This window comes from Nyctereutes procyonoides, unplaced genomic scaffold (genome assembly GCF_905146905.1).
Source record: "Nyctereutes procyonoides isolate TBG_1078 unplaced genomic scaffold, NYPRO_anot_genome, whole genome shotgun sequence".
Lineage (NCBI taxonomy): Eukaryota > Metazoa > Chordata > Mammalia > Carnivora > Canidae > Nyctereutes > Nyctereutes procyonoides.
The window spans coordinates 10,460,121-10,481,367 of record NW_026575128.1 but is presented as its reverse complement, the minus strand read 5'-3'; the positions used below and the strand labels follow the sequence as shown (position 1 = coordinate 10,481,367).

Genomic DNA, 21,247 nt, shown 5'->3' with positions numbered 1-21,247 from the left:
TTAAATAGCGCACTTTAAAACAAAAAAAACTCCAATTGGCTTTTCATATATCCACCCTCCCCAAAAATAACGCACTTGAAAAACTCAAATGATATGAAAGGCTTCAAGGCCTCTTTTCTCCCTTTCATAGCCCTTTTTTTTATTTCTGTTTGCAGTAATCTGCCTTTCTCTTTCTCTTTCTCATTGCTACAGAGCAAGCGAGGAGGCTCAGAGCTTTGAAAAGGGGGCTCAGTGTGTAATGGGTCCACTAGAATTAATTTACTTGCACCAAATCCATTGAGCACAGAGGGGTTTTTTTCCTCTTCTCTCTCTCTCTCTGTGTCTCTCTCTCTCTTCTCAAATCATTTGGAGTCGAACGCAGCCCCCAGCCTTTGTAATTCTAGTAAAGCACTTAAAGTGCACAGTAGGTGTTCATGAGGACCATCTGGTCAAAAGCAAAACAAGCTGCTGATTTTGCCTTTGAATAGAATGAAGCAAGTGTGAATTAGTCTCTTCAATTAGCACTATTACAACCTGTCAAGTGCATATTGTAAAACAGGATTATTACAGTATTGGTCACCAGTGCAATTATTTACTCTCTGCCTTTTCTTGCATATAAAAATGTCTTATGTTTATTAGTTTCTGATAACTGAACATAATTTCTCTTAGCCCAGACATTTCAAAACTACCAACACACAAATCACAGATTATGAAACATGGTCAGCTAAGATGATGTTAGGATACACGTATCTTAAGTAACAAAGGACTAAAGCATTGCCCTTAAACAAAATTTCATTGTTTCTATCCTCTTGAAAAGTAGGTGAAGAAATACTTAAAATGGGGGGAAAATTTTCCCATAGAGATTATTCTAAAATAGTTTTGGAGAGAGAAGAAGACTTATCAGCTCCAATTGCATGGTAAATATTACTTAAACTTATTTCCTAAGGGGATGATTTATTAAGAATCACAGGTAGCCTCAATATTTATTAGACAGTCATTAGAAATTTGATCACTTAAAGTGGTATGACTTCAACAGATTATAAAATGCAACTTGAAACCAATAATATACATGCATATTTAAAAGAAACTTGTAATCTCCTTTTCTAAAAGCTGAATAAAGGCTTCATGGCCCAATTGCTTAAGAAATTATATCTCATTCTTGCTAAGATGTCATTTGTGATTTCAAATTGTAAAAAATCAAACTATGATATATGCTAATTAAAATGGGTTCATTGTAATTGAGTTTATACATGCCATTTACCTTGAAGTAAATTTATAAACCACTTAAACTTTTAATTAAATAAGCACACAATTTAATTTACCCTCTTGCATACGCATATTCTCAGCTACTCTACTCTTCAATTCTGTGCCAGCACCCCCCCAAACTGGAAAACAAACAAACAAAAAACAACTATACTTAAAACATTTACAGAAAGGACATGTTAGTTAAGTAGTTATAGTCAACCCAATACCAGAAAATTACTTATTATTACAATCAGTAAAAAAACAAAAACAAAACCCGAAAACTACATATTTAATACTATTAATGGTCTCCAGCATCAGAGAATGGTTTGAAATATGCTAATCAAGTAAATTCAGAAAGTATCAAGTAGAAAAACAGGCACAAAACCTAACAAAAGTTTCAAATTTGCAGAATCAAAACTAGCCTCATTATTTCACAATTATTTAGCCAAGATTATTTTTAAAGACTGGTCTGATTTATGTATTTAGTTCACTTCTTGTTGCTAATTCAAACTATTAGTTTCTCACTTGACAATCACTAGTATCAGTAGTGAAATATTTTACTATCTATGCAAGATATATCTTTATAGGTCATCAATTTTTCCCTTTCATTCCCCTTAAGAACTAAATCAACATTAATAAGAACAGTGAGAATTCTAGAGTAAAGCGAAACTTGGAAGAGGATTTAAATAATTCCAATAGCTATTCATCATGCTTCTCGCCATAACAGATAAGTAATACTCCATGATTCCATACCAAGAATACTTAGGTTTCTTATCATTGTTATTCTGGGTCATGTGTGTATTCCTTAAGTTTGTATGACACCTGCAAATAAAAGTGGGTATTTTGCCTAATAGAAGCTTTTGCAATAGTAATATGGACAACAAAGAATTAGTTTCCAAGAAAAGTTGGCTTGATTTCAGGGACTTCATATCCTTTTCCACACCTGGGTTTAGGATTTTACAGTAAGCAAATCAATCTTTTTTCCCTTAATTTAACCAATCCCAAGTGCATTTGTAATCACAGATCTTAATAGTATTAGACAGTATTACTAGAATCTGTATGATTAACTTTAAAAATCTGAATTCTCGATGTAGAAAATTCAGTAAAATAAGGTAAACTCACTTAAATTTTCAAAGAAATTCACTGTTTTAAAGTGTGGCAAGTAACTACACTTCAGGACCCAAAATGGTGGAAAGACAGATTGTCACAAAGTAATTGTCATATTACCTGATAATTTCACAAACTATTTGTTGAAATGGAAAATGAGAAAGGATTTTTATTCTCATGACTACTTGCAACTTTCCAGTTTGACCTTTTTTATACTATTACTGCCTTTTCTTCAAATAGAAAGATAATGTAAGTGGAATGATTTGTAAAGAGCTTAAAATACCCCTCAATATCTAACTAGCTTAAATTAAAATCCAGAGCACCCAAAGGACATAAGTCATGCATTGTGAGGCAAGAGACCACAGAGCCAGAATGAACAAACACTTGCACAAGTATCGGTTTATCACCACTAACTTGCATGAACATATGGTCAATGAAGAGTTTATTTGAAATTCAAACTGCATCTAAGTTCTATTTTCTAATTCAATATTTAGAAAAGTGTATTTTGTCTAGTTAAAAGCTGAAATCATCATGCCTTTTTCAACCCTATTTCATTTAATGGAAATTTCTCTCTGAGGGAAAAATATTACAAAAGCTTTTTTTATATACACAAGACTTTCAAAATTTAAAAATACCAAAAAAATGGGCTGATTTTTCACCTATAACAAAAATAGTAATTCCTACCCTGGAAAAAAATCAGGGGTTATTTTCTTCCTTTCCCTCATATATTGGTCAGAATTCATTCTTGGAACTATTAAACAATACTGAAAAGAGACTTCTAAAACTGATGACAGAAATTAATTTATAATTTAGGATATATGGAATAATTAAGCTTCCACATTAATAGCAAAAATTCTAACATTTATAAAATCATACTGCAAAATCATATCAACATTGTATTTTTATTGTGTTGCAAACTGACTTTCAATCATACAACAAAAAGGGCATATACTTGAGTGTCACTGTGGGTTGCATGGCTGTAGCATAAGAGCATCTATTCCTCCTGAGTCATTCCCCTGGTCTCCAAATATTCCAGAGGTTGAAGAAGAAAAATCTTAGGATTAGGCTTACAGAGTGTGATCCTAGCCCTAGAGATTATAATACATATTCTTTCTTCTAAATTGTACAGAATAAAAGGGTCTACAAGCACCTGTCTCACAAAAAGCACTGATACTAGAAATTGCATTTATTTTGTCCTGGCACCTAGCATTTCAAAATATTATTTTTAAATTAATTAAATTAATTTAAAAGTGGGGGGGGGGAGAAAAAGAAGAAACCAAACTCTTGTGAAGAAATACGTAAGAATATCTATCTCTACAAAAATATTTCTGGGACATTTTTCATTTAGAAAATGGTATGAAAAAGGTTTACTGTTTACAAGTCCTTGAAGCTTAAAATATATTTGATAATCTAAATAGCAGGCCATGGAGAACAGTTTCAGCCAACTGTGGCGCACAATGGCACATTTACAGAATTTTAAATATTTCTTTTAATAATTGATGTAGTCATTTTGAATCATTCTGCATAGGATATCAGGTGTGAGCAGATTGCATTAACGCTGCTTAAACATTTCAACTTGTCAGTATGGCCAACTCGATTTCGGAAATATTTGCAGTATTTTCCCATCGAAACAGTAATAAAGGCAAAATAAATATATGCCACTACTTTATAATCACCGAACATTAATGAATATTTTATGTCTTTTTAAATCTCCCTGTTTAATTTAAAAGGGTGAAATTAAGTCTCCTCCCTGCAATATGCCAATTATCTGTAAATCAAACAATAACTTGGCCATTATGCTCCTTTTTGTTAATATAAGAGAAGCTAATTTGAAAATACTGAATGACATTTTGACTATCAGTTTAATAGTCCTTTCTGCCCTCTTGTGGGAGAAAGTTGAAACACACCCAAACTATAGAAATGTTCAAAAAAACTGTAGAAAAAAATATAAATTCTGGTTATAAAATTTCAATCAGAAAGAAAAATAAAACAGTGTATATTTATCCATCATGCATTATATTAGTCTTCAATTCAAAAAAGTAAATCAACAACAGAATGAAATTTATTTTGTATTATTTTTGCTTTTCTTGATTAAAATGGAGTTGTTACAAAAATAAATTTCCTTATTTAATTACATCCAATATATAATTTAAATTTTACTACCATGAAGTTACCAGAATATATATGCTATAGAGTCATAGTTAAGCATTATTTCTAATGTAAAAACAACAATGATTCTCCAAGGAATTAAAAATTTAGAGACCAGAACACCCATTATAGAGGTTAAAATGAAATGGCAATCAATATGTTTAAAATCCTGGGGAAAAAATAACTCAAACTTACGATTCAAACTTGGGGCCAAGAAAAATATTAAAGATTTTAATTACTACTCAACAAACTATTCAAGTGATAAAGAGAGAAAATAAACTTCAAACAATGAGCTACTTATGCCAAATTCAGAAGTTGAAATCCATTGACAAAACATCCAAAAAGGAAACCATTAATAGTCTAAACACTACCAAAACAATTCATGTATGTCTGAAAAATGATTGGGTGAAATCAACTCATTCTTTCAATATGATATTAATAATTATCTTAAGCGACGTAGTCCAGGAAAAAATTTCTGAAATAATTCAAGTTAAGCATAATTAATTATCTTTATAAAAATTAGACAAACAATTGTCTTCACAACTAATAAGAGGTAATGTGTCATAATCATCATTTCAGTGTTTCTAAACATAAGTACTGTCAAAGCCTTATACATTTTTCTGCCATGGAGATAAACTACTGGCTTTCGAGTGGGTGGGGCCACAGGCAAAAAGGTACCTTAACTCTCTTGGGGGCAGTTCATTTTTGAAACAGTGGCCCTGGTTGGCCACACTGAGGAAAATATTGACACTATAAATAGACTATTCTCAGATATTCCAAGCTAAAGACTGACAGTCTCCAAAAGCACCTCACGAATATTGCCTAACATTGGGATTGAGCTACTTAAGAAAATCCTCCTCAAACTCCTTTTGGAAAAAAGACAGGGTACACAATATAAATAATATATTTGAGAGCAACCTTCAAATAAAATATAAACATGTTCGAAAATGCATGCTGTCAACAATTTCCAAATTAATATTTTGAATCATTACTAAAAAACCATAAAATATATTATATAACAATGAGTTATTTTTAAGCAAGTTTTCAAGTTGACTATTTTAAGAGTTATCAAGAGCTCCCATTTACAACATCTATCTTTCTAGGTCAAGTCATTTAATATATCTACAGTAATCATTGATGCTCCAGTTAATTAAAATTAAGAACCCAATAATGAAACATAAAGAGAGTTTCCAACTAGAACAGATAAGCCCTCTTTAACAGGGTCAACATTAGCTATAATGAGCTACCTTTATTCCTTAGCTGTGAGACATAACTCACCTCTTGAATAGTACTGCTTCCTGAGAAGTTCAGGTTGTATTCCCGCTGGACTTCTCGGTGGGTGATGATCAGCATGAAGTTTTGATTTAATGACTCCTGCAGGGCACTGAAAGGGTTGAAAGAAAAACAAGGAACTCTAAGATGAACATGTTCTAGCTTGCTTTACAGCTAGCTGCAAAAACCCCAGGAGTACCATAACCTCCACACAGGCATGTCCGGGCCCAATGTTATCATCTTTGCAGCTCCTAAAGGCAAGAGAACATGCTGAGAGCAACCAAGGGGAGCTAATCTGTTAACTCTTTCTCTACCAAGGTGTTTTTAAACTTCAATTCTAAACATTTTGCATACATAAGAATTTTCTAGAAGATATATGCCATTGTCTAAGTATTTCCTCCAAGAGAATAAAATTTTTCAATTATATAAAATTCCAAATATGTTACTAAGATGCATATTCAAAGGCTCTAGTTCAAATCCAAGTGAAATGATTTTAGAGAACAGAAATATAAAACTCATGAATGTTGTATTAGATTAGAAATATGGTTTTAGTAAAAATTCAGAAGATACTGACATCTACTGAACTTTAATTGCTGTATCAAAATTACTTCAAAATGTCTGTGCTTTCACTTAGGAATCAGAAATACATAGAATTTAGAAATTGGGGAATTTAGAGCAACATTAACCAAAAAATGTTAGAAAGGTATCAGAACCATGAAGAGTAAATGAAATTAAGCACATAAACTAAGAAACCTAAGTCATAGTTCTACTTGTTTATGACAATATTAATTTGTTTAAGCATTATCAACACTGAAAATAAAAATCTGCCTCTGTTCTGTATGAATAATCTATACTGGCAGACTTGAGTATAATTGTGCCATGCTTATGGAATTGGGAAAACAATTTCAGTATGGTATACAGTTCTAGCCTCCGTTACTCCTCCTTTGCTATTCTGTAACCATGTGATAAACATACATAAGATTAGGATTAGGCAGTTAATCTGTTTGTCCCGTTGTCTACTATGGAGTTCCTAGATTAATTACAGACTAAAAATACCTAGGAAACAGCAATACATAGCATGAAATATTATTGATCAAAATCAAAGGAAATGATACCGAATTAAAAGAGTTTAAGTAGGATTCTTTGTCACTGTATCCTTAGCACTTAAGCATAATGCCTGTCACAGTGTAGATAAATATTTATTGAACAATGAATAAACTGTAAATTTCCAGAAAAAGTCTTATTCATCTTTGTATTTCACAAAGCAATACTGCTTTCTGAAAAACTACTAGGGGATTAAGATTTTGATTTTGATTCATGTAGTTATCACATTAAGTCAATGTCTGCATTATTCCATGTGCGAAAGAAACCAACCCAAATAAATGCATAGATTCTGTCCATTAAAAACTTCTCAGTCTAAGAAGGGTAGACAGATACATAAATAGCCAGAGTAAAATATAATAGGTACAAAAAAAATAGGTAGGAACAGGTTGGGTGGGGGGAAAAAAGATAATGAAAACTGAGAAGGAAGCACTTAACTCTGTCTCAGTGAAAGAGGGAAATGGTTAGGGAAAGCTTCAGAGGAGAAGAAAGATATAAGTTGAAATATAAAGGATAAGTAGGACCTTTGTGTTTGTCATTTGTAAGGCATGAAATTTTTGCTTCATTTGGGAAAGAGAGAAGGGTTGCACTTTTTAGACAAGGAAATAATAAGTAGAACAACACAGGACATTCATTCACTCAGTTGACATGTATTTATTGAGCACCTATCTATGTTCTAACTGCCAGGGATACAGTAGTGAACAAGAAAAACATGATCCCTGCTTTCATGTAATTTACATTCCAGTAAAGGAGACAGAAAATAACCAAATAAATGTTTTTTTAGAGAATACTAAGTGCTGTGAAGGAAATAAAACAGATTACAATTAAAAAGTAACAGAGGGGCAAGATGAAGGGAATTATTTTCAACAGAATAGTTAGGGAAGGCATCTCTGAGGAAGTGCCATTTAAGTTGAGGCTGGTATGATAAGAAAGAGATAGCAGCAGTCTGATCATGTAGGTCCTTACAGACCATAGTAAAGAACTTGATATTTATAGTAATTGCAAGGGGAAACCACTGGAGGTTTTACGCAGGGAAATAGTTAAGAACTGACTTACGTTTACATGTATACAATATTATTCTGGCTGCCTGGGCTATGGTGAATAAAATGTAAAGGCAGGGAGAGTTAGGAGACTTAGGAGGCTAGTCCCAGCAAGAAGTGGTGACTTGAACTACTAGGGGCAAAGAGGGTGAAGAGCTGTCAGGTTCAGATGTCTTTTAGAGGTAGAAGCCAGACAAATTACTAATGAAATGAGAGAAAACATAATCCCAAGTTTCTGGTCTAAGCAAATGGAAGGAGGGAATTACATTTAACAAGGAAAACTGGGGTAAGAACAGGTTGGGTGGGGAAACTAAGAGTGAAGTTTTGGATATATTAAGTTTAAGATGCCTATTAGACATTTAAAAAGAGATCTCACGTACAGTTGTACACAGGTGATGGTCAACGAAGCCAGCTTACAGCAGAATTCATAGCACACAGACCGTATTTAGATTTTGTAGGCAAAAGAAATAACCTAGAGAAATACATTGCTTAGAGAAAAGGAAAGAGGCCGGGATGGAGCCCTACACATTCCAATCATTTGAAATCAAGCAGAGGAGTCAGAGCAAAGGAGAATGATAAATGGTCAGTGAGTTAAGAGAAAGATCAAGAAAGTCTAGTAACTAGACTGCAGTAATTGTTTCAATTAGGAGGGCATGAGCAATTATGTCAAGTGATGTTGAGACATCAAGTGCAGTAAGGTCAGAAAAATCACATTTTCAGGAAATTGTGAAAAGTTCATTATGACTGCAATGAAGGGTGTATGAGAAGAGTGTAATGAGGCTCAAATAGTAGGTTGGGTCAATGTTCAATATCTGTATATTAAGTTAATTTGGGGTCAAAGCGGCAAGTAACAGAAAGCCTACTTGGAGTTTCAAGGCCTTTCACAAGTAGACCTACTTCCCAACTATTCTCTAAAATTTGACTTTTGCTCTAGAGCTTGGCTAACTTCTCATGACAGAAACATCACATCATACTCCATTCAATTTCTGTTCATGTTGTTCTCATCCTCTTCCACAGCTACCCCACCAATACTACACAGCTTTCAGGCTACCTCATAGTCTACCATTTTTATTTATTTTAGACTCTCTCTTCTCTGAATTTCTCTATCATATAATTCATTTAATACTTAGTTATAGTATATTCTGTACAGTTTGCTTTGTTTCATGTGTAGAAGTCCTTAATTCAAGACTATTAGCCTTTTGAGGATAAATATCTTATTACTCATCAGTATTTCCCTTGGCAACTAGCATATTAAAAAGTGATAACTGAATCCTATAAACAGTTATAGAATAGTTTTGCAAAAAAAAATAGTTTTGCATGTTCTGAACTGCATATATATGGAACTACTAATTCTCATTTTTTGAGTCTGTGAAGTGCCACTTTATTCACAAAATGTGGATCAGAAAAGTTATGTAATTGCCCAAGGTCATGCAGCTACAAAAAGATGAAATCCAGTTTCTAAACTATCTTTAATTCCATGTTCTTTACACATCAGTAACCCACCTCCCAAAATGGCTAAGCTGCTTTGGAGATACAAAGATGAAGAGTTCACAATTAATTCTTTCTATAATTATTTGATTCTATTATTTGTAACAGTCAAGATAGACTATTCAGAATTTAAAAAACACCTGAGGACTGTGAAGAAAGACAGAACTTTGAAGTAATATGAAGAATGGACAGTAGTTTAACAAGTAGATATGCAGAATGATTTCAGGCACAGACCAATCTGAGCAGAGATGGAGACCAGAGAATATAGAGAAAAGTGTAGAAAGCAATGAGGAAGAAGTATAAGAAGATGTGAAGAAAGGTTTGTAAAAAAGAAAACTTTAAAAAAAAAAAAGAAAAGAAAACTTTAAAAAATTAAAGACCACCAGTATGGGGGCTTGAAATGCAAGGCTCCGAATTCTGGAAGTCTTGATTATTATATAGATCCTCCTTTATCTTTACATGTGAATCTACATACATCATTAATACTTTTAGTGCTTGCCTTTACGCAATTGCTTAGATATGTTTCTGATTTTGACTGGCAGACTTGTGCAATAACTTTGCAAAAAGGTTTGCCAGGACCAGTATTAACTGTCAGACTACTTTGGAAGAACATCACTTTTGGGGCATCTGGGTGGCCCAGCTGGTTAAGCGTCCAACTCTTGATTTCAGCTCAGGTACATTACAGAATTTACTGTAAATTCTCAGTTTCCTCTTCAGGAAAAGGATAATAATCCTTCATAGAACTATGAATACTAAATTTTAGAAAGCCAAGTGGGAATTTGCATTGCATGTTAGTTTTAAGGTGGCTTCTCATAGAACTTACTGGAAACAGAATACTTTTGAGGGGTACCCATGCTTTAAAATCTTACAATGATAATGAAACATTAATAAAAGGATCTATGGGTGTTTCTGTGGCAGTAATTTTTCATGTTTTAATTCCATTCCTTCACAAGAGTTCATAAAGAATAAAACTTTTTTGATGCATTGAACACAATTGTATGTAATGCCTAATATTATCCAGACTCACTCACAGTGTTCTTTTTTATACAGGTCTTGCTTCGGATTGATATAGTATAGTCATGCTCCTTGTTGAGAATTGTTCATCTGGAAGAGTAAGCTGAGGGTACTACCTGTGACCTCAGACTCCAGCCTGACTCATTCACTTAGCAATTAACAATGATGACTAGCCCTTAATGAGTTCTACTACGTATCAGGCATTAAGAACTTCACGTCAACTTTATGAAGTTAGGATTATCATTCTTCATTTTATGGAAGAGAAAATTGATGTTACTCTACTTGCTTAATGACACACACAAAATACACAAAATAAGTAAAAGTGATCCAGGTCTAACTCAAGATTTGTCCTCCAAGTCCTGGGGAAGGGAACCCAGTAAAATCACAGTTCTGCCTTCATTGAATTTATTGAGAGATTGGCAGACAAACTTACAACTCATCTTTAATACTGTTTGCTAAGAACTCTAATAACCACTTCTCCTAAGGTGCTAAGGAAATAAAGAAGAATTCCTAAATTTAACCACAGTGGCTTCCCACAGAGGCTGGCATGTGAACTGAGCAAGTTTTGTTTCTTGGTTTTCTCAAAGGGTTTGGGGAGGTGGGGATTGAAATAGGGCTAAAAGCTGTAAAGAATTTACTGTGGTGATTGGCACAATTTGCAAAGGCTTTATTGCTAAAATATTATCTAGGCAACTGATTCTAGCTATAACTCAGCAGAATGAAGTGAGTCCTCACCTTAGCTGTTGCACCTAGGAGCAATTTTTTAAGTGTCTTCTAATGGTTGATTAGGATAGTTAGCCTCAGTTAATTCACCTTCAAGCAGCTTCTCTTTTACCTTCAAAATGCAAAGTCAGGGCAGCCCCGGTGGCGCAGCGGTTTAGCGCCGCCTGCAGCCCAGGGTGTGATTCTGGGGACCCGGGATCGAGGCCCACATCGGGCTCCCAGTGCATGGAGCCTGCTTCTCCCTCTGCCTGTGTCTCTGCCCCTCTCTCTCTCTGTGTCTCTCATGAATAAATAAATAAAAGAAAAAAATGCAAAGTCATTCATGCTACTTCAACTTCTGACCTTTAGAATGGCTCTGAGGATGACTGCCAACCAAAGTGGGTAGGTGAGAAATAACATGAAATGATTTTTTTAATAGTATGTTTTCTCTTCAGTTAGAGGTAGAAGGATAGGTATAGGCAAATGTACAACCTTCTGGAAAACAATTTGAATTTTCACCCAAAGCAAGAAATGGTTTCAATAGAACATCTATTCTCATTGTAAAGTTTTAAATTTTTTATTCATTATGATTTTCCTTTCGGTTAAAAATATTTGCATTTACCAACAAGAAGATGATTTTGTTTCTATAAACAGACAAAGGCTCTTAAAACTTACCATTACTCTACCTTCAAACTCAGAGTGAAATTAATGTTTAAACCATAATAAGAATCACATACACAGTTCCAAGCTTTAAGCTAGTGGCTATTTGGGCAGCCCGGGTGGCTCAGCGGTTTAGCGCCGCCTTCAACCCAGGGTGTGATCCTGGAGACCAGGGATCAAGTCTCACGTCAGGCTCCCTGCATGGAGCCTGCTTCTCCCTCTGCCTGTGTCTCTGCGTCTCTCTCAATCTGTCTCTCTCATGAATAAATAAAATCTTTAAAAAAAAAAAAAGCTAGTGGCTATTTGCAAAAAAAAATACAATACAGTATAATATAATGAACGTTAACATTTTTAAGCAATTAGTAGACAAAGTGCATGATATTTTCATATATACCATTTCATAATTCCCCTAGCCAGCTTCTTCATTTTAAAATTGGTAGGCAGAAGGGGAGTCTCGGTTGCAGGGGGCGGAGGGGGGTGCAGGGCAAATGCCTGGGTGGTTCAGTCAGTTGAACTTCTGAGTCTTGATTTAGGGTCAGGTCATGGTCTTGGGGTTGCAGGATCAAGCCCCACATCAGGCTCCACATTCAGCACAGAATCTGCTTGGGATTCTCTCTCTCCCTATCCCTCTGTCCTTCCCCTCACTCACATTCTCTCCCTCTAAATAAATAAATACGATACTTAAAATTGGTGGGGAGGATACAAGAGCAGGAACTATAGCAAGGAAGCAGGCAGGCAGGCCAGCTGGCTGGCCACTCAAAATTCTCAGTATTATAACGAAGCATTAATATTGAAGTCACCAATGCAATTCTAGAAACAGTTCCAGTAGAACATCTTTTCTCTGCTTTCTTTTTTGTCCACAAGTCTTAAACTTCTAGTGACCTTTCATTAGCAGAATGTCCACCTCTGCCTGGGAAGATTCTATTCCAATTTAACTATGAACATTTATCAGATAGAGAAGCCATCTATAAAATACCCGTGTTCTAATAAGTGCCAATTTCATTTTAATTCACTGGGTTGGTTTAACATATTTTTATATTACTCTCCAGTTTTTTTTTATAAGGGGAAAATAACATATAGCAAATTTTAACACATAGGCCCCAGTAAATAAATTTGAAGCCACATTTTATTTTAAGATTTATTTATTTATTCATGAGAGACACACAGAGAGACAGGCAGAGACATAGGCAGAGAAAGAAGCAGGCTTCCTGAGGGGTGCCTGATGTGAGAATCAATCCCAAGATCCTGGGATCATGACCTGAGCCAGAGGCAGACATTCAACCACTGAGCCACCCAGGCGCCCTGAAGCTACATGCGAACATAAAAAGCCATAAATTATTAGACTTTGTGATCAGGTATTGATAAAAGTAGCATTTTGAAATAATGAAGTGTAACAGTCTAACTCAGTCTTGAGTTTATTTCACATTGAGAGAGTACTTTAGTGATCCACTTATGCAGAAAGCACATGGCTATTTAATATGTATGATGCAGTGACTTTTCAAGGTTAACTTAAAGCTGCATTATGGTAGTGAAACAATCTTTTGAGCATCATGTAGCTATATACCTATTGTTAATTCCTGATTAAAATGAGGAATGGCTTTCTTCCTGCCAAATAGCAGGCCCATTTCATAGGGTAGCACAAAAGTATCTTGCATCAAGAATAATAGTTTTTTTTTTTTTTTTTGGAGAATAATAGTAATTTAAGGATTTCCTTTCCAGCAATTCCTTGAATCAAGAATCCTCTCTTAAATTCTTAGGCTAGCAAAAGATTTGGCCAGGCTACACCATAGCCTAACTATTAAAATAGTTACCAGTTCTAAGGGAAACACTGTTTATACTTTATAGTATAAATTCATCAAGATTAAATAACGAAACTAGGAAGCATAACAAATTCAGACTGAGGTTTCAGGAATCTTATGCCCTGAATGTCTGTGTCCCACCCTTCCTCCCCCACACGCCACTTCCACTAAATTCACAAACCAAAAGCCCTATCCCCACTGTGATGGTATTTGCAGGTAGGGCCTTTAGAAAGTAAGTTTAGAAAAATCATGAGGGTGGGGCCCGTAATGTAATTAGTGTCCTTAAAGCAAGAGAGATAAGAGCTTTTTCTCTCTCTGCCAAGTGAGAACACAGCAAGAAGGCAACCACCTGTAAGCTCTCTCCAGGAACCAAATCTGCCAGTACCTTGATCTTGAACTTCCCAGCCTCAGAACTGTGAGAAATAAATATCTGTTGTTTAAGCCACCCAGTCCATGGTATTTTGTTATAGCAGCCTAAGCTGACTAATGTAAGGGCTTTTTAGAGTTTCTGCATTCATAGTAGCATGTAAACAGGTGCTATCAATTGAACACAAGCTTCTACATGGATATAAACCATATATATAATATTTATATTTAATATTTATATATTTTTGATATATTAATTTTAACATTTATATGATATATAAGTGGATGATATATCCAAATTTTAATATTTATATTAAGTCATATTAATATTTATATATAATATATAATGGATATGATATACCCAATTTTTGTATATATATGTGTATTATACATATATATCTCCAAATTAAAATCTCACTCATTAAAATCCATGGTAGAAAACAACATGCTTTTGTCGAATTTCATGTAACTGGGAGAAACAAGAAATATGCATTTTTGGTTGGGGTATGGGCAAAATGGGTTAAAGGGAGTAAGAGATACAGGCATCCAGTTATGTAATGAAAAACAGAAATAAAAAGAACAGTGTAAGGAACATAGTCATCGATATTGTAATAGCACTGTATGGTGACAGATTGTAGCTACACTTCAGGGGAGCACAATATAATGTATAAACTTATGGAATCACTATACTGCACACCCTGAAACTAATGTAACATCGTGTATCAACTACACTCAAATAAAAATTTTTTTAATTGTATAAATTTGTAAAAAACAACTGTGCACTTATTGTAAATTATCTCTATAAAAATATAAACCATAAAAATATACTTGAACAATCTGATAGTTACCATTCTTAAAATTAAATGGGTCCCAATTTTTTTTAAAGATTTTTAAAATTTATTTGAGATAGGGAGAGACAACATGAGGGGGGGCGGGGGGGGAGTGCAGAAGGAAAAGCAGGCTCCCTGCTGAGCAGGGAATCCAACAAGGTGCTCAATCCCAGGACAGCAGGATCATGACCCAAGGGGATGGCAGATGCTTAACCATCTGAGCCACCCAGCCATCCCTGGGTCCCATATTCTTAATTTCAAAAATACAACATGTTTTTTTAATCAATGTAAATGGAAACCATGGATTTGTTGCCACTGCTCGTTAATAATACTATATGTCCAATGACGCATGGTTTGTTGACAGTGAAATCAAACTTCACAGATCAATGTTGTTTATGTACTTACATACACACCAATACAGGTATCAAAAATATCTCCTGTTTCATTCCTGCTATGTATGCTATTTCTTTTCTTGTAATAGATATTTAAAACAAAAATATCATTGTAAAATAATGGGCTTAAGGGGTTCATTTCCAGTAGATTTTATTTCTTAAAATATGACCTGAATTTGAAACAAAAACAGTAATTTCTTTCAAATTACTGTGAGTTTTTATTAGAAAAATGTAAATAATAATCTTGGAATATGCTATTGCATTTTCCACTAATGTTTTATATCTTTCCAAAAGGTCTCTTTTTTGTTTCTGGGAATATTTTATAACCTACAATGATCTTTTTATCCTTTCAGATATATCAAGATTTTAAATTAAAAAGCATCACACATGACAATTTAAATTTCCATTCTAAACTTAAAGAGTCATATGAGCTCTTGTCAACAAAAGACCAAATTTACTATAATTATGGATTATTTACACTAAAACAAAATAAGAAATCAATATGTAAATGTAATGTTTGTTGTAGCTAATGCAGCCAGCAATGACAGATTAGGTTCAAATAGCAATCAGTTTGGAAATCTGGCACATATGTAAATGAGTTAGGGACTTGATGTTTACATTTGACTGTATTTCATTCAGGATTTTTAAATTATCTCAGGAACACCATAAAAATAAAATGTTAATCTTTCAACTATAAATACAACTTGAGCCCTCATCGTAACTGAAGCTAGGCTTTGCTCCTGTCCAGCTAAACTAACATGATACTAATAACTCTGAGCTACAGATTACATCATTCTTAATTAACACTCTGCTACAGTTGTTAACATCCTCCAAGACACACCATGTTATCATCACCACAAGTTCTGTAACAATCTTAAAACCACGTTTAACGAAGGCTGGCCTCTTACTCTGCAGCTACTATTAATTGCTTTTTTTGCTGGCAATTAAATATGTCTAGATAAACAAACATTTGGTTTCACGTAATTCTTAATAACATTTTTCATGATAATTTCAAGTTCAGGTGTCTTTATGTCTATAATTACCGTTTATCAATATAGTGATATACTGGATACAGCAAACTGTATTAACCAAAGTATATAAGATTAATCAAAATGTGGTAATTAGTGGTGATAGTGATATATTGTGATCTATCAAGTAGTTTATAGCAAAACTGTCAAAACATAATTCTATCCATGTAGACAAAATGGAAAAAAGCAAAAAAAATTACGTTTACAGATGTATTGATTTTTGTTTCATGAATTAGTGACCAAGACTCTGACTTCATTAAATCAACTATAGAGAATACCTGCAATTCCTTTTCAAAGTGTGATGTTAACAAGCTAATCTCAGTAGTCACCAACCTATCAATAGGCAGTAAACTGTATAAATGGGTTTGGTACATCAATCCAATTAGATGTGTTGTGAACTCCATCAATGCTTTAATTGGAGACAAGTTTCTTCTTTCATTCAGGATGCATAACTTCAGGGAAATATCCTCTTCTTAAAATGAGCCACTTTTCAGTAACCCCTTATTAAGAAACATTTACAAACCTATATTTCCTAATTTTACTTTTATAAACTCTAATAATGATACTTGCTAGAATTAAATTCAACTTGAACAGTTGTCACAATAATGTGCCAGAAACACTGCTTACGTTCATTTATTCTCGAAAAATGATGAGTTATATTTTAAAGAATGATATATCAAGCAGCACCTGGATGGCTCAGTAATTGAGCATCTGCCTTTGGCTTAGGTTGTGATCCCAGGGTCCTGGGATGGAATCCCCGCATTGGGCTTCCCCATAGGGAGCCCGCTTCTCCCTCTGCATATATCTCTGCCTCTCTCTCTGTGTGTCTCTCATGAATTTAAAAAAAAAAAAAAGATATATCAAATAGATATCAATTATAATGATTACAATACTAGTAAAATATTTTCACAGGTAACTATCCTTTGTAAAAACAACAACAAAAAAGTTATTTTGTAAAACATTTTGGAAGAAAAAATTGATTCATTCAGAACATTTACTTACATACATGAAGTTTTCAGAAAACTGTCACATAGAGGCCATTTAAAGTCTCTCTCTCTCTACTACACTGCTAAAATCTCATGAATGCTGATCAATAAAAAGCCACCATGATGAAGACATACTCAGGGGCACCCAGCTGGCTCAGTCACTTAAAACATCTGCCTTCAGATCAAGTCCTGGGATCAAGCCCCACTCATCCGGCTCCCCCTCAGAAGGCAGACTGCTCAGAAGACAGTTTCTCTCTCTGCCCTTCCCTCTGCTGATGCTCTCTAGAGTGCTCTCTTAAATGAAGAAATAAAATCTATAAATAGATAGACAGATGATAAATAACACACTCCTAGAACACCATTTCAAATGACATCTCTCAGCAAATTATTTAAAAGTTAAACTCTATTGTGTTTCTTTTTCCTAGTTTGAAAATAAAAATACTTAGCCAAAAAACTCCCCCATTGAAGGCTGTTTGTCTCTTCCTAAAAGAGCTGCATCACTTTGTCTTATCCATTTAAAGGATTTTTTGAATGTCTACTTTACATGTGAATTAGGTTGAAATGAGACTCTATGTTGAGGATCATATTCACTCTAACCTTTTGAACAGTGTTCAGAAGCACTATAAAGAATGTTTTGGAGTTAAGAATTCTATGACAGCCAAGTCCTGGCTCATCCATTAATTAGCCCTGTGACCTGCCCAATGCTCACATGTGCTCTTATTTAATCACATTACTTCTCTCTAAAGCCCTAGTAGGCCAAAATTATCAACCTGAACATTCTGGGTAAAGAAGCCAAGGCCTAGACTATTTAAGTTCTCCTTTCTGTACCTTAGTTCTTCCAATCATAAAATGGGACTGGATTAGATGATTGCTTTAGCTCCTTCCAAAGAGGATATTCTTGAGCTTTCCTCTCATTCTAAGTCAGAGCTCTTGTAGATGTGACTCTTCTTGTACTAAGGAAATATACCAAAAACGGAAATAGGATACATCCCAAGAATGAGAAACATTACAAGAAGTAAAATTGTGCAGAGATTGTTAGGTGTTGGGGAAATAGAAGTAGGATGAGAGTTATTTGGAGGCATTCTCAGAATGTCCTTCAAATAATTGAATCTCACAAATTATCTTTCTTAGTTTGGGTAATGGAGGTAGATGAGTGTCTAGGAAGGTCTAGGTACTGGGTAGGAAAGACTGGAATGAGAAAGAAAAAAGGGGGATCCCTGGGTGACTCAGTGGTTTGACGCCTGCCTTTGGCCCAGAGTGTGATCCTGGAGTCCTGGGATCGAGTGCCGCGTCGGGCTCCTGGCATGGAGCCTGCTTCTTCCTCTGCCTGTGTCTCTGCCTCTCTCTCTCTATCATAAATAAATAAATCTTTTTAAAAAAGAGAGAGAAAGAAAAAGGTATATGATGTTTACATGAGTATCAATACACCTCTTAACTAGAACCAAGGCTAGGAGCACAGGTGGATACTTATTACCACAACTGCTGGATGGTTACAAGGAGCTAGAGACAGAAGAGGAATACTTCAATCTTTCCCTTATCATACCATGCCTAATGGGTATGGTGAAGCACATATCAAATGTGGAGTTAGAGATGTCAAGGATCCTGAGAAGAATGTTTCATCTGCTTTTCTTCAAACTTCTGCCTATGCACATAAGGAGTATACTACTTCTGCCCATGCCACTTCTTCACACAAAGGATGTCTTAGTAAGAAAATTTACAGCATTTCCCCCTAATCTAAACTTGTTTCTCCCAGAGAAAAGACAAGAGACTACTGCAATTATTCACAAGGTCACACTGTACTAGGTTATGCTTCACAGAAGGCAGAGACTAAAAACCAGCAGCTTCTCTTTCACTTTTTACAGCCTAGTGCACTGAATTCCCTCCCACGTCTTATCCTCTGTGGTAGATACATCTGAACAAAGCTTGTCATTCATTCCTACTGTGACTGGGTTGGTGATGCAAGGCCTACTGTACCAGGCCATCAGGTTCTGAAGACCCAGTCATAACTTTTTCTATAGGCTACCTGAGTATGTGGGTCCTAAGATTTAGATTTGCAGTGAAAGGTAAAAGACTCTATCCAGGATTCAAGTCTAAACCACATGTTCTATTGGATGCTTGTCTGGCCATTAAAGCAGTTTTGTTTTCTAATTTAAATACTAATTTTTATGAGTATAGTCCACTGATTAGAACCCTAGAGGAAAGGAAGAATGAGTGGCACCACAGATGCCTAAGAATCTAGAAGAATCTCTATTTTCTGGTAGTATCTGAAGCCCAAGCAGAGGAGCGACCTGTCTATCTATGGTCTTATGGTGATTCTGTGACACAGCTGGGGCTACAACTCAGACATCTTGACTCATTACTCCTTAGTTCCTTCCACAGCACCCAATGGAAAATATAATACCCTACTCCTGCTTAATTCAAGACTACCATCACCTGCTTTCCCACCAATGGTTTTTCCAAGGATAAAAAAAAAAAAAGTGAGCCATATATATTAACACCAGTAGTATATTCAACTCACAAGAGTCCAAATTAGCACCCTGGACTTACCCTTGCTTATACAATAGCAATTAATTCAAAGATATAGTTAACAGCAACTTCATGACTCAGGCACAAGAAGACCATAATGCTTGAATGCATGACCAGAGCTCAAAAACACCTTCACAGAAGTCATTAAAATATTAACTGGAGCCATCCTCCCAGTATAAAAGGTCAAAGTTCAATAGCAAGACTCAATTACTAATTGTAAAAGGGACAACTATATAAGTGATACCTACCTTGTTCTGTCACCTTTCCATAAAATGAAGAAAATTCATACAACTAAACTGGTAGACATTTTCATCACTTATTAGAACAAGATCAAAGCAAGCTGAAAAGACTATCTTATTACCAAGACATCCTCTAAGACCTTTTCTAGCAAGTGATCACTAGTAAGACCAAATTCAAAAATATACAACCTTCTCCAGTTATATTTATTAATGACCAGAAAGCTTCAACACTATTTCCCTTACCTACAATACTTTTTCTTCTGCTCTTCACTTGAATGGCTTCTCAACCATTCACATTTCAGCTTAAACAGCACATCTTCAGAAAGGCTCTTCCTGAGCTTACAATCTACAGTCACCACCCAATTCTTATCATGTCACTCTATTTCAGTTTTCTAGAAAGCATTTATTACCACCTTATATTTTTTTCTTATTTTTTAAATAATTTGTTGCCTGTCGCCCCACCTCTACATATACTATATTGTAAACCCCATGAAAGCAGGTACTGTGTCACCTTGTTCCTCACTGTATCCCTAGTACAATCCCTAAACAATAACTTAACACACTATAAGACAGTACTCAATTGACATCTGGTAAATAAGTGATTAACTGATATCCTGCAGGAATAACATGATAGGTGGACTCTCAATTTATCTGAAAAATATTTTATGATGGATTTAACAGTTAGCAAAACAACCAACAACCAATAGAGAGACTATGGATGCATGGAGCAAAAATCACATTCCTCAATTAGTCATGAAACTTTTCATATTCTTTACAACAAGGACTTGTTGTTAAGGGCCTTTTATGGGACTCCTGGTGGTCTCAGTGGTTGAGCGTCTGCCTTTGGTTCAGGGCGTGATCCTGGAGTCCTGGGATTGAGTCCCATATTGGGCTCCTTGCATGGAGCCTGTTTCTCCGGTCTCTGCCTCTCTCTGTGTTTCTCATGATTAAATAAATAAAAATCTTAAAAATAAAAAAAGGCCTTGTACATACATGTTACTTCACGAGCTGAGGGGGATACTCATTAATAATGTTCTTGCTAGGAATGCCTGAGTGGCTCAGCAGTTGAGCGTCTGCCTTTGGCTAAGGGCGTGATCCTGGTCCTGGGATCGAGTCCCATATCAAGCTCCCTGCAAGGAGCTTGCTTCTCCCTCTGCCTGTATCTCTGCCTCTCTGTGTATCTCTTATGAATAAATAAAATCTTAAAAAAAAAAAAGAATGTTCTTGCTTTTCACAGCTCAAGATCTGGCTGAAGAAGATAGCCAACCAGAAATAATACTAAGGAAACTAGTCTCAGAGAGGAAAAATGTTGTCTGACACCAGAA

At 35.0% G+C, this 21,247-nt stretch overlaps 1 protein-coding gene across 2 annotated transcripts in view; it reads right to left on the bottom strand.

Moving 5' to 3' along the window:
* The window catches only part of FAF1 (Fas associated factor 1), a 454,188-nt gene that overhangs the window by 231,604 nt on the left and 201,337 nt on the right, over window positions 1-21,247 (bottom strand). For both annotated transcript variants that reach the window (XM_055341966.1, XM_055341967.1), the window contains exon 7: window positions 5,758-5,863. In XM_055341966.1, the coding sequence (XP_055197941.1) occupies window positions 5,758-5,863 (106 nt within the window). The remainder of the gene's footprint in view (window positions 1-5,757; window positions 5,864-21,247) is intronic.